This window comes from Dipodomys ordii, unplaced genomic scaffold, assembly GCF_000151885.1.
Source record: "Dipodomys ordii isolate 6190 unplaced genomic scaffold, Dord_2.0 Scaffold174, whole genome shotgun sequence".
Lineage (NCBI taxonomy): Eukaryota > Metazoa > Chordata > Mammalia > Rodentia > Heteromyidae > Dipodomys > Dipodomys ordii.
Genome location: NW_012267390.1, coordinates 706,817 through 723,562, shown reverse-complemented (window position 1 = coordinate 723,562; position 16,746 = coordinate 706,817). Strand labels below are relative to the sequence as shown.

The window sequence follows — 16,746 nt, the reverse complement described above, 5'->3', positions numbered from 1 at the left end:
CCCAGGGCCTGCTCCTGCCAGGACCCTCTGCTGGGTGGATCTCCAGTCTGACCCAAGTTGAACTCCACAGTTGTGACAAGCAATATGCACATGGAATAATAAGTTCCTGCGTCTCAGACCCAGCATGGTGGGACAGCTCATTCAGGCCCTATCTGGTTATTGTTAACAAAAAAGCATTCAAGGGGATATCCTGGCTCTTCAGGCTAACCGGTTCTATAGATCCTATACATCTATTGTTCAGATGAGCCTATGCCAGGTCACTGGGAAAGAAAGCTACGTGTACAAGATAACACTCCTTATACCTTTCTGAGCTCTCAAGTTAAGCCCTTTAATAGTACAAAGTAATTGAACACGAACACCAGAATGTTTTTCCAGGGTCACAATTATCATGAATTCCAAGTCTATTTTATACACTTAAAAAATATAGCATCACCAGCTTTTATTCCAGCCCTTAAAAAACTTGCACGTGGGTGTTTTGATGGTGAATTGGGCCCCATGCTTGAGAGTTACTTTCTTTGGATGGGAGGGGCCTAAAATCCACGTGATTGTCCACTCTGAGTAGAGAACAAGGGGAGCCTTGGGTTCAGCCAACAGGCGGAGAGGGTTCCTCAGGCCCCAGGCTGTGCTGACCGCCAGAGGGCGCCCTGGGCAGCCCTGCATCACGAGGCCCTTGGCTAGGGCTCCTGCATCCCACCTCCAGACTTGGGGTGCATAGGTGGTGAGGCTCTAATAGATGAAGAAGATACATTGCATACTAACAACACAGTATTCTAATACTTCTTCCTCCCTGAAAGTCCGAGGGACAGAGTTACTAGGCAGCTTCAGAGACACCCTACCCTCCTCCGCCCACCATGTTTGCCATGTTCTAAGTGCACAGCCTGCTATAGTGCTAGTACGAGCCTTAGCCCAGAGCTATCAATCCCAGTTTGGTGCCACCGCTCTGAGCAGTGGTTCTAGCTTAGGGCCAGGAACTTCTGAGAGAAGACACACCCTATTCCCACCCCTGCCCCAAAGCATCAACTCAGTGTCTGGGGCCTTTGGCTGTCTAACTAAGGCTCACAGCTATACTGAATCCTGGGTTCTCTGCACAGAATCTCCTTGCCAGCCACAGGCTCTGGCACTCAAGTCCAGGAGGGCGTGGGGAGGGGAACCTGCTCAGGAAGGCATCCTGGGCACCTCCAACCCCAGGAAAAAGGAGGCAGACGGGGGAAGCTGTGAACTGCCTCACCTGGCTTGCTGATCCGACACACCTCTTCCCAAGTGTAGTCAGCCAAGTTCACGGGCTGTGTCAACCACGGGTCTTGCACCAGCTTCTCCAGAGTGGTGCGCTTCTCAGGGGCAGGCTGCAACAGCCCAGACACGAGGTTCATGAGCTCTGAAGACAGAGAACAGAGGTGGATCCAGGCTGGGGCAACAGGGGGCAAATCTCAGAACTTCAGACCCCGATCCCCACCACTACTGCCTCTGACAGAGTTGGAGGCCACAAGAGCCTCAGGCCAGGGCCTGTGGGAGGGTCCATTGCTTTGGAATGAATGCCCGCAGATGAAGATCCAGCCAAACCGAGCCGTCTTCCCAGTGAGCAGAGCAGCGAGCACTGGAGGATATGTGAGACCGGAGGGGAGGGGAGAGCTGTCAGGAGCATCTCTCCCTCAGCCAGGGGAGGGCAGCATGAACTGGGGACAACCGTGGAACGGGGAACACCTCCCTGAGCCACAGCACCTCAGCAATCTGGAGCTTACCCCAGCTCTGAGGCCCTCCCACCAGCTGACACACCTGCGTTATGCCCTGCCCCCGGGTGCATGTGCTGAAGCCCTGGCCCCACGGGGAAAAGGGAGCCTTGGCCGTTGGGACTCAAGGAAAAGGTGCTGTCTCCAAGAACCGGACCTGCGCAGACCAGCAGGAGAGCACCGCCATGAGACTGCGATGGCAACTAAGCTGACCACAGCCCGAGCAGCACGGCCAAGGCCGACCCCGCCTCAGGAGGGCTGGCTGCCACTCTCACGGCTTTTAGCATGACTGCAGTGGAAGGACCACACATCACTGAAGGCCCAGCCTCCCAGCCACCGACCCCAGCTGCTCCCCACAGCGTGGGCCCCTCCTAAGTACCCACCACAGGCTTTGGAAGCCTTTCTGGCCACTGAGCTCACATCCACCTCACTGTGCTGGTCCTCACTCCAGATCAAACCACAGCCAGGCCCATCTTTATACACTGCTCATGGGGCTATGTGTTACAGAGGCCCACAGGCTCCACATGAGATGCTGGGGTCAAGACCTACACACACACACACACACACACACAACTGCTCACCATGGGGTTCCAGACCACAGGCACCACCACCAGGTCCAGACAAGGTCACTTACCACGTCTGCCATGTCCACGATAAAAACTATCAACATGTTCTCAACCAGGCCTAGTGACTCATATGCAAGTTACTCAGGACGCTGAGTTCAGCAGGACCATTGTTTTTTGTTTTGGATAATCCTGGGGCTCAAACTCAGGGTCTGGGCATTGTCCTTGAGCTTCTTTAGTTCAAGGCTAGTGTGCTACCACCTGAGCCACTGGAGCTAAGAGTCTCAAGGACTTTCCTGCCCTGGCTGACTTTGACCCTTGATCCTCAGATTTCAGCTTCTTGAGTAGGATTACAGGCATGAACTACAGGCACCCGGCTGAGGATCACTGTTTAACGCCAGCTCGGGCAAAAGGTCCATGACCCCCCCTCCTCTCCCCACCCCCTGCCTCAACATAACATGGTGAACATCATCATCCCAGATTCTGAGGATCACGGCCCAAGGTGGACCACCCCGGGACTCTAATCCAAATAAAAGCAAAAAGGCCAGAGGTGTGGCTGTATAGCAAACATGAGGCTGAGTTCAAACCCTAGTACCATCCGTCCAAGAAAAAGAGATTCAAGACATATTAAAATCATTCTTATGGCCAGGCGCTGGTGGCTCACGCCTGTAACCCTAGCTACTCAGGAGGCTGAGATCTGAGGATCACGGTTCAAAGCCAGCCCAGGCAGGAAAGACTGTGAGACTCCTATCTCCAATAACCACCAGAAAACCGGAAGTGGCGCTGTAGCTCAAGTGGTAGAGCGCTCGCCTTGAGCTGAAGAGCTGAGGAACAGCGCCCAGGCCCAGAGTTCAAGCCCCACGACCGACCAAAAAAAAACAACAACAACAAAAATCATTTTTATGTTCCAATCAAAGCACAATTAGAAAAGCAAATGAGGTAAATGAGATAATTAGTATGAACAAAGTGAGAAGATGCAAATAAGAACTACCAGGTTCTCAGGACATTGGCATCTCTTGCCAACGGGCTTAAGCCCACCTTGGGACACCAGGTACGGGGGGCGCAAGGTGGCCTCCATGGTCTCCTCCACCTCACAGAAGGGGTTCTCCTCAAAGATCAGCGTATACAGGGTGACACCCAGAGACCACATCTCCAGCTCTGGCCCTCTGTAGCTGCAAGGAAGAGAGAGCATTTCAGGGCCCGTGACCTCAGCATGAAGCTCACAACTCAGCCCTGGGGTGAGCACCGGGGCCCTTCACTGGAGAGCTGGTGCCCACGAAGTCCACACATGCAGAGAGGCGCCTGGGCCGCTCAGGGAACCATGTGGCCTGGGGAGGCCTTCCGGGAGGAGGGAGGGCAGAAGAGCCGTAACAGGGTGGTGTGCTCCACAGAAAAGCCACATGGCCACAGGCAGGGAAGCTCACAGTCAACACTGGAGTGCTGAGAAACACAGAAGGACAAATTGTGGCACTATCCAAGGGGGTGGCAGGGTGGGGAACGCCAGGAGCTGGGCCAGCGGGAGAACAGGTGGGGGAGGAGAGAAGGCAGACTATGAGCCATCCCAGGCAGGGCAGGCTGATTTGCCCAAAGGCTGTAGTCTGCTGACCCATCAAGCAGAGGGGCACGTGTGTGAACAATGAGGAAGGAAGGTGCTCCAGAGACGAGATCTGGGTCAGATTCTGACAGGATGTGGGAAGGACAAAGCGTAGAGACAGGAAAGGAGAGGCAGTGGGGCAGAGGGGAGGGGCAGACAGGAGAGGGCTGGGTTGCTGGACTAGGCTGGGGCCTCCACCTTGCACTGGCAGCCTCATGGCAGGGTATGGAGAGGAAGACTAGCCTGTAGGACAGCTACTACTGAGCTTCAGGGCAACCAAATCAGATCTGAAAAGCAGCTCTACCCCTGCACATCTGTTGTCCCCGTGTGGTGGCTTGAACACACATGGAGGCTCCAGAGGGGAGGGCTTCTCTGCGCTCCCCGTACCCTGCGGCTGGTAAAAGGCCCATAGCACTGCTGCTGGGCAGCGAGGCCCGAGAGAGCTGCCGAGCACTGCTGGCAGGAACAGGCCGCTGAGGCTGAGAGCGGCCACGTTCTGGGAATGGACGCAAGTGCCCTGAGCAGACCCTGCCTGAGCTCTGGTCACTCCCCTCCCGGTGCTGGGGTTCCCACACAAACCCAAGACAGGGCAGGGGACAGCAGTGTCTGCCAGCAACACTCTAGACTCAGATCCGACCCCAACACGGCCTATTATGTGTGTCCAGGGACACTGTCGCTCTGATAATTCACTGCCCTCCCGAAACACACCCCAGCAGCCCTTCGAACAACTGTGCAGGTGGTAGAGGAAGACACGGGGGTCTGGGTCTGAGTAAAGTAACTTGGCTCAGAGATGCCCTGGCGGGCACGTACAGCAGGAGCCGCTGTCTGTAGTTTCCCCTCAGGCTAGGCAAACACATTAGCAACAACATTTCTTGCAGTTTTTCCCCAAGGTGAGGCCCTGTCCGGGCCAGGTTCCTCTGCCCACAGCACACCAAGTGCAGGGAAGCCCGGCTGGCTCACATCCCTGGAGGCTGTTCCCTCCAGCATCATCAGAAGCTCTTAGCCTGGGCTCGGAGCAAGGCTGAGAAGCTTCAGACGAGGGTGGGTCTCTGGCTGAGGGGCAGTGGCACCTCTACAAGGCCTCCGCAGTCACATGACTCTTTCAGTCAGTGCTGTTTCTCCTGGTGCCAGCACAAGATTTTATGGAAATCAGTACTCCTACCATCCAAATAAAGCTAGCTAAAGAAGACTTGAACACTCCTGCCTTTGCAGAACCTCTAGTTTATCTTTTGTTTTTTAAACTTTCTATGATGTCTAACTCCACAGATAAACAGAAGTTGATGAAACCACCCTATCCATTCCCCAGCTTCCTCTCACCAAGCTGACTCTGCCTGAATATTGGCCACTCAATCTCCAAACATGACCCTTCATCACTCAACACAGAGGCACAGATGACAGCCACCCAGGCCGTGGCTCAAGGGGGCAGGCAGGAAGAGGCAGTGCTGCTGTGAACGTGGGGTACATACGGATTCCCCATGAGAACTTCGGGGGCACAGTACTCGATCGTTCCACAGAAAGTATAAAACAATTTGCCCCTTTCCAAGTAGGCAGCTGAGCCGAAGTCGATGAGCTTGATGGTGAAGTCCTCGGCGATGACAATGTTCTCATCCTTGATATCGCGATGAATGATGCCCTGTGCACGCAGGTACCCCACGGCGGACACCAACTGCAACACAAGCCAGAGGGGCTTCAAAATGCAACTCACGTGAAGACAACAATTAACAACAAAGAAAAGCCATGTGTTCTGTAGTCCATCACCTGTAGTCCATCACCGTAGATGCTAGAAACGTGGTTCAAAGCCAGCAGGGGGCAGAGCTGTTCTGGGCAGCAGCGTCACTATGTGGGCACAGGTGGGCCAGAAAGTGGCAGCACAAACAGGGGACATGAATTTCCTCTTGCTACTGCTGAAATCTACCTGGCCCAGAACCCTCACAAGACAGGCCACAAAGCAGGCACTGGGAGCAGTGGCAAGCGAGAGTGGCCCCACGCGGGCACTGCGCTGATGCCTTCAGCTCGGGAGAAGGGGAAGCACGTTGTTTAGGGTTCGGTGGCAGTTTGGGGTACAGGGGCTCCTGCTGCAGGGCTTCAGCAGCAACTCCAAGAGCAGCCTGGTATGTCCACTGTCCCTCCCTAACCAGCAGGCCCGTGACGGGCAGAGTAAGCCGCAATCTGGGAGTGGACTGTATCGTGCTGAGTGTACACCATCCCACTCCAGGGTGTCACCATAACAAAGGCCCTCTGGCTCAGCTCTGCTTCTCCAGTGGAAGAAGTCCAACAAATGAGCCTACTATCCAGTTTAGGGGTCTGGCATGATCGAAATCCAGACATCAGCTGTACCTATCATCTTAGTAGCTAATCTTCCTGATCTCTAGAGACAACTGGGTTTTTTTTTTTTTCTTTGTTGTTGTTGTTTTTGGTCAGTCATGGGGCTTGAACTCTAGGCCTGGGCACTGTCCCTCAGCTCGTCAGCTCAAGGCCAGTGCTCTACCACTTGAGCCACAGTGCTACTTCCAGTTTTCTGGTAGTTAATTGAAGACCCACGGACTTTCCTGCCCTGGCTAGCTTTGAACCACGATCCTCAGATCTCAGATTACAGGCGTGAGCCACCAGCAGCCCGCTTGCAGACTATCTTATGAATGAATATCTTTGAATAAGAAGCAATAGTTAGCCGGGCGCTGGTGGCTCACGCCTGTAATCCTAGCTACTCAGGAGGCTGAGATCTGAGGATTGCAGTTCAAAGCTAGCCCGGGTAGGAAAGACTGTGAGACTCTTATCTCCAATAAACCACCAGAAAACCGGAAGTGGCGCTGTAGCTCAAGTGGTAGAGCGCTCGCCTTGAGCTGAAGAGCTGAGGGACAGAGTTCAGGCCCCACAATTGGAAAAAATAAAATAAAAATAAATAAATAAATAAAATGCATGTGTACGTTTGTAGGCATGCATTTGTAAGTGTACAAAATTGACCAGGCTTGGTTGGACTATCATTAACTATTTCTTCTTCTTCTTTTTTTTTTTGGTCAGTCGTGGGGCTTGCACTTTACCACTTGAACCACAGCACTACTTCCAGCCTTTTCTGCTTATGTGGTACTGAGGAATCGAACCCAGGGCCTCATGCATGCAAGGCAAGCACTCTGCCACTTAACTACCTTCCCAGCCCACACATGCATTTTAGTATGCATGTTTATGCACACATGAACACACCCATATGGGTGCATATGTAATACATGTGCATACCTGTGCACTCATGCACAGGTACATAAACTCACAGAAACATGCAAGTATGAAAGTCTAATGGACACATACATATTTGTCACCAAGTGGGTAGACAAAAGGTACATTTTGGGGAAGACATGGTTTTGCTATGCAAGTCAGGCTGGCCTTGACCTTGAGATTCTCTTGCCTCAGTCTTCTGAGTGCTGGGATTATAGTACCACGTCTGGCCAGAAACCCCCTTCTACCTAGAACAAAGAAAGCCTCACTAAATCTTGCTAACTACAGTCCAGCCTGGAAGAGAAGTTGTAAGTGCTGCTGCCCCAGTGCCCATCTCTCAGCCGTCCACAGGGGCTGCTGTCTGGATAGCAGAGTTGTTCAGGCTCTAGCCCATCACTGAGCAGCCCAGTGGATCTGGAGCTAAAAAGAATACTCTTAACTGGTACCATTCATACATGATAACACATGCATATAAAATTATATACGTATAATAGATATACTCTATATATGTATGAGCCAGAAGTACTTTTTTGTTGCTTGTTTGATGTTTTTTTTGGTTGCGGGACTTGAACTCAGGGCCTGGGCACTGGCCCTGAGTAAGCTCTTTCACTCAAAGCTATCACTCTACCACTTTGCACCAGCTCCAGTTCCAGTTTTCTGGAGGTTAACTGGAGATCAGAGTCTCACAGACTTTTTTGCCTGGGCTGGCTTTGAACTGTGATCCTCTGATCCCAGCCTCCTAAGTAGTTAGGATGACAGGTGTGAGCCATCAGTGCCCAGCCCAAAATTACTTTTTGCAGGCCCCAGGATTAATAACTGACTTAGAAACTTTTAAAAGGTGACTCTAATGTTCCCTCATGAATACACTATGCCATAAATCTTCCATGAGCTAAAGTAAAGAAGCGAATGAAATTCCAACACAGACAGAGGTGACTTTTTTTAATAACCATGAGGTCTGAAACTCATATATAGATGCCAAAGAAACTCAATTTCAGAAATCCAATAACTTTGGGGAATTTATCACAAGAAACAGGGGTTTATGGAAGCTATCACAAGGAATCAAGTCATTCCCAAGAAGTAATCGAAAGGCAACCCAAAGTGCTCCCTCATCCCCACAGCCTCTTGCTGTATTTTCCTTCCTTCTTGGAGCAAGGAGCAGCCTAGTGTGGAAGCTCCATCCTGTGATTCAAAACAAAGATTACAGTGTCTGGTCTCCTTTCCCTTATAGCTTCAAGTTTTGCTAATTGCTTGCTCTTCCATTAAAATAACAAATGCATAACGTCAATACATATCTAAATAGGAAATTTACTACAAAATTTACTGCCCAAATCCCATTCTTTGCTGATTAACTAACAGCACTCACAATGTGCAGGCCACAGTCTGTGTGCATGTCTCAGAGGTTCTCTGAGTTGATCCTAACAGCCTTCTAAGTAGAGACAAGGAATTTTTACTGGAGATTACAGACAAGGTCTCACAGCTGGTGGGAATAAGAATTCAGATGAAAGGCACAGGGCTTGCGGCCCAGTGTATGGCTTTGTTGGTTAATACTGGTGATTGTATGAATAGTGTGTGTACAGAAACTTTAATCACTAACCAGGGAAGGTATCTGGCCTTTTCCCTCCCTCCAACCTTACTTTCTCTACTTTAGCCCCAGAATTCTCTTCTCAAAGCTGACTGCCAGATCGGCTCACACACAGAACCAACTATGTGTCACTGGCCACCAGGGGCCCAAGCAGCCAGACCTACCCCCCCATGGCTCTGGTCTGCTCTCACCTGTCGGAAGATGTAGCTTGCCAGGGGCTCGTCCAGGTTAGGATGGTGGTCAATGAAAGCAAAGAGGTCCAGGCCAGATCCATGCTTCTCCATCACAAGCTGGAAGAACCCTTGGTTTTCAAATACATCCAGTACCTGGAAGAAGACAACACTGAGCTCCACTCTGCTGAACCATGAGCAGTGTTACACAGGGTATGGTACTGCTGAACCGGGAATCAACATCTACCTTGATGATGTTGACGTGCTCTACCCTGGATAGAATGGCAATCTCTAAAGTAACTCTTCCAAGTTTGGGGTCCTCAATCCAACAATCCTCTAAAACCTTCTCCTTCTTAATAAACTTTACCACCACCTACAAGAGAAAAGAAGGGTAAACATAACTGAACCATTTCTCCAGCACCCTGTTACACTCAGTGCCTACCACAGGCTTGTGCTGGCAGACACAGCCTCTGCATTATCTCCCCTGGTCCCCAGGACACTGAAGAAGCAGCAATAACCCCTGCAGAACAATGAAATAGAAACACTAACAAAGAGTGCCCTAAGAAGAGTTCCAGACAGGCTGGGGATCCCAGGAGGGGCTGAGGAGTCACAGCCAGTGTTGGAAAAGAAAAAAAGCCCCAAAGATCTTAAGGCAGGTGTTCCCCACAGAAAACGCCACAGCACCCCAATGTTTGAGTACTGCATGTTCTAACCAAGAGAATGAAATAAGAAGCTTTCGAAGTAGAGAAAAAATTTTAAAACTGTCACCATAAGACTTGTGTCAGCACTACCCCGGAACAAGCTGAGTGGACACTCTAGCCCTGAGAAACACAGCACCACACACAGGAAATGCGGGTCAGTTACAACTGCCAGGGGAGAAAGCGTCCACCCCTCAAGAAAGAGATGCTGCAGATCACACAAGATAGCCTGGTCACTCAGCGGACTCTGGCTGCAGTGTGATAATGGGCAGGAAGGAGGTAGGTGGCAGCATGAGCAGGCCTGCCCTGTGCACCTCCGGGAGGGGCGTGCCCTGTTTCCAGGAGCTGATGGTCCTGGGGAGATAAGATTCTTACCTACAAGAACGAAAACTGCAAGTGGAGCTGTGGCTCAAAGTGGTAAAATGCTAGCCTTGAGCAAAAAAGCTCAGGGACAACACCTAGGCCCTGAGTTCAAGCCCCATAATTGACCAAACAAAAAAAAAATCAACTCCATAAGCCAGAAAAAGCTTAAATTAACTTATAAAAATAGCAAGAAAGAAATTAACAGAAAATGCTGGGTGCTGGTGGCTCAAGCCTATAATCCTAGCTATTCAGGAAGCTGAGATCGCAGTTTGAAGCCAGCTTGGGCAGGAAAGTCTGTGAGACTTTTATCTCCAACTAACCACCAGAAAGCCAGAGTAAAGCTGTGGCTCAAGTGGTAGCATTCTAGCCTTGAGTAAAAGAAGTTCAGGGACAGTGCCCAGGCCCTGAGTTCAAGTCCAAGGACCAGCAAAAAAAAAAAAAAAAAAAACTTTGATAAGTAAAATAGGCAATTCTTTGCCAAAACTAGCAAATAAAAAAAAAAAACACAGAATTAAGATGGTCAAGGGACAAATCAATGGACACAATCTGCATGTCCAGACATACTACTCAAACTGTTCATCCTCAGGCCTCAAATAACACTGACATCAAAAACAAAAATCCAACATAAATTCATATAAATATGAATGAAAAAAGCACGCTTTAAGTAAATCAGCTAACCCATGCCAGAATCACATGAAAAGAATATTATAGGAACTTGTGTTGTGGCTCAAGTGGTAGAGTGCTTGCCTTAGCTGAAGAGCTGAGGGACAGCGCCCAGGCCCAGAGTTCAAGCCTTATGACCAAAAAAAAAAAAAAAAAAAAAAGAACTGGGCGCTGGTGGCTCACGCCTGTTATCCTAGCTACTCAGGAGGCTGAGATCTGGAGGCTGAGATCTGAGGATCCCGGTTCAAAGCCAGCCTGGGCAGGAAAGTCCGTGAGACTTTTATCTCCAATAAACCACTTGAAAACCGGAAGTGGTGCTGTGGCTCAATCGGTAGAGAGCTTGCCCTGAGCTGAAGAGTGCGGGGACAGTGCCCAAACCCAGAGTTCAAGCCCCATAACCGACCAAAAAAAAAAAAATATTACATACAACCAAGGACCATATGTAAGGAAGTTGACAGGTATCACCTATCACGTTACTGAAAGGAGACAATCATTGTCATCAACGATGGGAGAACATCCAGACCACCTGACAGAACTTAACACTCATGCTTAAAAACAAACAAATAAAAATTAAACGAATGGACTAAAATTAAACCTAATATCTTCAAATAAAAGATACCCATTGGAGAACGAAGGGGCGCAGTGGCAGATGGAAGCCAGGGCCCGGGGCGGCCTGCCTCTTGTAGAACAGCGCTGGGCCACCAGGACAGGGGAACAGGAGTAAAGGTGATGAGAAGTAACCACAGCCGCCATGCTGAGGAATAGTCAAAAATGACGTGCCAGGAAGACTGTGATGCCTAACTCTAACTCCGACCCGGATCTTTGCTACGTCCCAGCAACAAGTGATCAGAAAACTGTGGGGGCAGGGTAACAGTGCCCTGTGCAAGGAGGGACATGGTTGAGTACCACTTCAACTCAATTCCCGAAACACAGGATGCCTAAGTCAAGAGGGTGGCATGGGAGGGGGAGCTAAGTCCTAATGCATGCAGATGGGATGAAGGGCCTCCGAGACGCTGCGGGAACCTACCAGGATGACTGAGAGGAGCAGCCTGAGTTACAAACACGAGGGAGCCCCGTGCCACGTGGGCAGGTGATGCCATCGCAGCCCTGAGCTGGCCAGTGCCCAGAAGCCCGCTAGGAGCAAGGTCTAAGTAGGAAACAACAGGACTGTCACCTCAATGTCAACATGTACACTGCCAGAAGCACCCTCCTTTCAAAACCACCACAGGCCAGGCTGTGTGCTTGGTCTGCACAGGGGATTCCTCGGTCCCACTAAAAACCCCCAATTCTGAGAGCAGAAGACCCTGGGCTGGCGCCCTTCCCTCCCAGAGCCACAGCACCTCTTTGTTTTGCTCCTTATCCATGGCGGTCCACACAAAGCCGAAGGCCCCGCTCCCAAGCGGACTGAGGGTGTGGTACTTGTGGGAGTACTCGCCCTCACAGGCCGCCAGCCCCTCCAGCTCTGCAGGCATTGGAGGCTCCTCAAACCAAGGCTTGGTTCTGAGCACCTGTGAATGTGAAGGAAGGGGCTGGAGCGTCCCAGGCCACTCCTCCAAGGACAGGCGGCATCGCCCTGTCTCAGTGCTCGGCACTGTGTCCGCACTGTCCAAGCTTCTCACCCTCGCCTGGGGCCATCCAGGCGGCCTTGGCCCATCAATCCAAATGTGTCACACAGGTTTTATATCCCACGGCACACATGGGGCATCCCCAGATTTAAAGTCCTGTACATGTGCCAGGGAATGGAGAGTCACCTGTGATCCTAGCTACTCAAGAGGCTAAGATCTGAGGATCACATTTCAAAGGCAGCTTGAGCAGAAAAGTCTGTGACTCCAATTAACCACCAAAAAAATGGGAGGGAGGGAGAGGGAAAGGGAGAGGGAGATGGGGAGGGAGAAGGAGGAGAGGGAGAGGGGGAGGGAAAAGGGCAGGGGGAGGGGGAGGGGGAGGACATGTAGGGAAGGAGTGGAGAGAGTGAAGCAAGAAGAAAGGGGAGGGGGAGGGGGAGGAAGGGGAAGGGAAAGCCCTATCTCTACTTTATACTTACATAGGGTATCAGAGGGCAATTTAAAAAGCCACAAATGGACCAACACCCATCCCAAAAGATATGCAGCAAGACAGCCATGCCAACTCCAAGTCTGAAGCACAATGAACAGCAAATACAGGACTGAGCTGACAGCAGGTACCAACCTCTCCAGGGCTGGATGGGGAGATGTCGTGGATGGAGTGGGTGGAGCCAGGCAGACTGGCAAGGAGCAGGCGGGTCCTGGTGGCAGAATCCTGGTGGCTATGCAGGAGGTCCTTCACCAGCCAGCAGCAGAACAAGGTTGCAGAGCCCTGGAGCTCCACCCGCTTCACTTCAAACTGAATACCTGGAGGGTGACAGGGCGAGGAGGCAGGGCAGAGCACCTCGATAACCCGCAGCCCCTCCCTGGAACCACAGAAAGCTACACCAGCAGTATGGAGCGAATGGCTCCTGAGCTTGGAGAGGGAGACAAAGTTATCAGGGTCATAGCATCAGAGCAGCCAGAAGTCAAGAGATGTCCTCAGAGAGATGCAGACTGCCACAAGTCAGAAAGCCAGGGCAGAGCCTGGCAAAATACATTTTTTTTTAATTTAGAAAAAGTCAACATAGTCCACATTGCAAAACCAACAATAGAGAAGCAATGGCTAAGCTAACATGCAGCTTTTAAGAAATGGGAGTAAAGAGCTACAGAATAGTCGTCATTCTGGCCAGCAAGGGGCTTTGCAGAGACAAGCATCCTGACACCAGAAGTCCTGACAACTGTGAGCAGCTTGCCTGGGCACACCCAAACAGCTGTGGAGTCCCGTGTAACCTGGGGGCATGGGGGGGCCAGGTGCTGGGAGGGCGGCTGGGACCATAAGCTGCTGTCCCAGGCAAACCCTCATCTCTAAGAGGTAGTGGTAACAGTGTCCTCCTCTTTTGGAGGCAAGACCTCTTTGCACCCCTGCTAGACTGAGCTTGGGGACAGCCTGCTGCCCTCCCCCTCAGGGCTGGGGACATACTCAGCCGCAGGCCGTCTCGGTGGAAGCAGCTCCCGGAGTAGGTGCCCTCCTGGATCTCCCGCTGCAGGCTGGCAGCTCTGCGTGTCATGGGGGTGGAGGTGACCTGGGTACTCAGCCCAGGCTCTCCCACTGCAGGGCACTCAGCCTCAGGACTGGTGTCTGGTATGGCAAGGATGCAGGCTGAGCTTTCTAGGTCACTTGCTTTATAGTATTTGGAAGGCTTTAAGGAAACCTCTGGCGGTTCCAGGCTCTGTGGGTCCTGTCGGCCTTCGCTAAGGTTGAAGTAGGTGCCGGTCAGTAGCAACAGCTCTCGATCACCCAGAGGATCTGGATTATGCCTGCGGAGACCACCCATGTCTAAATCAGATCCCACCACTGAAGGAGAGGGTGTCTCACTGAGCTCAGATGTAGCATAAGAACAATTCGATGAAGCTTGCTCTGTCTGGTCACTGAGAAAGAGCTCCTTGAGATTCCAGGAGTAGGAGTTCACATCGTCCTCCTGGGACTCCATGGTCTCTAGGACACCAGGGAGGTCGGTGGCCAGGGCATAGCAGGCCGAGGAGCTGCCAAGGTGGCTGCTGCGTAGGTCTGTGCCTCCCAGATCACAGAAGGACACAGGGGTGGCAAAGGGCGGGTGCTCGGCAGGAACAAGCTCCACATAGGAGATGCCCAGCGTGCCCGAAAAACTAGACTTGGACAGCTGCTCTTTAATTAAGCAAGTCTGCAGCTCTTCTCGGTCGTTTTTCACTCCTAGCCACTGCTCGTCCAGAGTTGGCGTCCCAAGAGAGACACCCGCCATTCCAGGGGAGCTGGGGACCAGGTCCTGGGCTCGCTGCTGCATGACCCACTCACTTGCATACCGAGGACAGTGCATGGGGAAGCCTCCTCCTGCTGGCTGCCCTGCAGCGTGGGGCTCAGGCATGGTGGCATCAGCCCAGGCGGGGCTGCTGGGATTGCTGATTCCCAGAAGCTCCCACTGAGCTTCCTGACGCAGACCACACAAGTCCATGCTGCTGTTCCTGTCCTCCGCCAGGAGCAAAGGCTCCGAATCTGCACGGGAAGCAAACAGTTTTGCATCCGCTGGTGGAGACCTGCTTTCTCCAGAAAGCGTTTGCCTGGGACTCTCTGCCACTCCTGGATTCTCCTTGCCAGGGACAGGGATGCACTGCTCTGCAGGCAGTGACTGCTCCGTGTGGACTGGTGGGCCTCCTCCCGTGGTGCCAGGATGCTGCTCAGGCAACGAACCCTCGTCATGGGGTAGTGGGATTTCTTCCGAGCTTTTTTGTTGTTTCTCAGATCCTGTCTGTTCAGCGTGGACCAGAGGGCTTCCTTCTGGTAGGTCCTGCTGCTCGGAAGACTGATCACTGTGGGCCGAGAAGCCGCCCTCAGGAGCACCGTCCCCACTGCGGACAGGAATTCAGAAGTCACAGAAGAGGGAACAGAATCAGACTCTCCTTCTATCAGAGACAAGTACAGAGCATTTAACACAGGTTTATGACAGAGAGATCAAACTCTGTAACGAAGTTCATAAACATAAATCCACATTTGCCAAAGATGCACCAAAGAACACTGTTCAAAGACCTGGATCATGGTACAGGACTAAATGCTGAGCACTAGTCAGCACCCCCACATCACAAAGAGGGGCCTCCAGCCATCCCAGGCCGCCTGATGTCAGCCATGCCGTTAGGCTAAGCCCCACAGGCAGGGAGGATGTGCCGGGGGGGGGGGGGTGGGAAGCCATCTCCACAGCACTCAGAAGGCTGAGAACAGGACCCTGGAAAGGTCAAACAGACAAGACAGGACAAATGTATACTTTACTACCCTAAGCAGGTTTTTTTGTTTGTTTTGTTGGTTGTGGGACTTGAACTCTGGGCCTGGGCACTGTCCCTCAGCTCTTCAGCTCAAGGCAAGCACTCTAACCACCCGAGCCACAGAGCAGAGCCACTTCTGGTTTTCTGGTGGTTTATTAGAGATAAGAGTCTCACAGAGCTTCCTGCCCAGGCTGGCTCTGACGTGCAATCCTCAGATCTCAGCCTCCTAATAGCTAGGATTACAGGCGTGAGCCACTTGTGACCGGCTTACCCTAAGTTTTGTTGTTGTTGTTTTTTGCCAGTCCTGGGGCTTGAATTCAGGGCCTGGGCACTATCCCTGAGCTTCTTTTGTTCAAAGCTAGCACTCTGCTACTTGAGCCAAAGCACCACTTCCAGCCTTTTCTGTTTATGTGGTACTGAGGAATTGAACCTAGGGCTTCATGCATGCTAGGCAAGCACTCTACCATTAAGCCACATTCCCAGCTCCCTAAGTGTGTTTAAGTTAGAGCTGTTTGGGCACTAAAAGCTTGAGACCTTGAAAATAAGATGAACATCTGTGTTACGGTTAAATGTTTATTGCTCCCTAACAATAGGGAGTCAGTTATCACTATGTACACAAACTATACATCATGTGGTTGTAACCACAAGACTGACTGATACCCGAGTTTCTGCACATACCTGTAGTCACCTCCCCTGTACTGAACTAAATAAATAAGCTTGCTAACGGGAGCTTGGAGTTCAGAAGCAAGTGAGCACTGGACCCTCTGGTGTCCCCTTTCCTACCCCCCCCCGTTCTTCAGTGGGGTATCCCTCGCTGAGGGTAGCCACGGGGATGCCCCAGCAGCTACCTGAGGTGGTGAGAAGGGAGCGGGGCTTCACAGTCCTGCAAGCCCCAAGAGCAGACTGTGACTGTCTATCAACACCACCCGTCTTCAGAAAAGGCTGGCACCCCAACTGCACAAAGGGAGAGGGCTGAGGAGAGGGTTGAGAGCTGGCTCAGATGCCCCCAGAGCATTCAGCCATGACACAGTGCAGAGGATGGCCCACAAACCACTACCCCAGCTCCACCAGCCCATCGGACAGGGCGTCCACACAGCTAACCACCTGAGGCTGGGCACTTGCCCTTCAGATCATGCTGGGGAGCCACAAACATCATTAACCCTGGAAATCTAGCAACTGCATCCAAGTTCATGAAGACAGATGAGAATAAGGAGATGCTACAGGCGGTGTGAGCAGAGACGCAGAAGAGGGATTTCCAGGGGAAGCAGCGGTGTCTCCACGCACCCCATCTCCCCACCTTCCCTGCCTCTCCCTCCCGCAGGGTCCAAGGGTTCAGCCAGTCAT

The 16,746-nt window shown here is 51.8% G+C and overlaps 1 protein-coding gene across 1 annotated transcript in view; it reads right to left on the bottom strand.

The window, feature by feature from the left end:
* Nucleotides 1–486: 486 nt before the first annotated feature.
* Nucleotides 487–16,746, bottom strand: part of Pask (PAS domain containing serine/threonine kinase) — a 32,121-nt gene continuing 15,861 nt past the window's right edge. The window contains exons 9-17 of the mRNA XM_013033656.1: nt 13,592–14,994; nt 12,755–12,936; nt 11,908–12,075; nt 9,091–9,216; nt 8,865–8,999; nt 5,351–5,550; nt 3,329–3,462; nt 1,229–1,375; nt 487–726 (exon numbers count right to left, since the gene is read on the bottom strand). Of these exons, the coding sequence (XP_012889110.1) occupies nt 584–726; nt 1,229–1,375; nt 3,329–3,462; nt 5,351–5,550; nt 8,865–8,999; nt 9,091–9,216; nt 11,908–12,075; nt 12,755–12,936; nt 13,592–14,994 (2,638 nt within the window). The 3' untranslated portion in view covers nt 487–583. The remainder of the gene's footprint in view (nt 727–1,228; nt 1,376–3,328; nt 3,463–5,350; nt 5,551–8,864; nt 9,000–9,090; nt 9,217–11,907; nt 12,076–12,754; nt 12,937–13,591; nt 14,995–16,746) is intronic.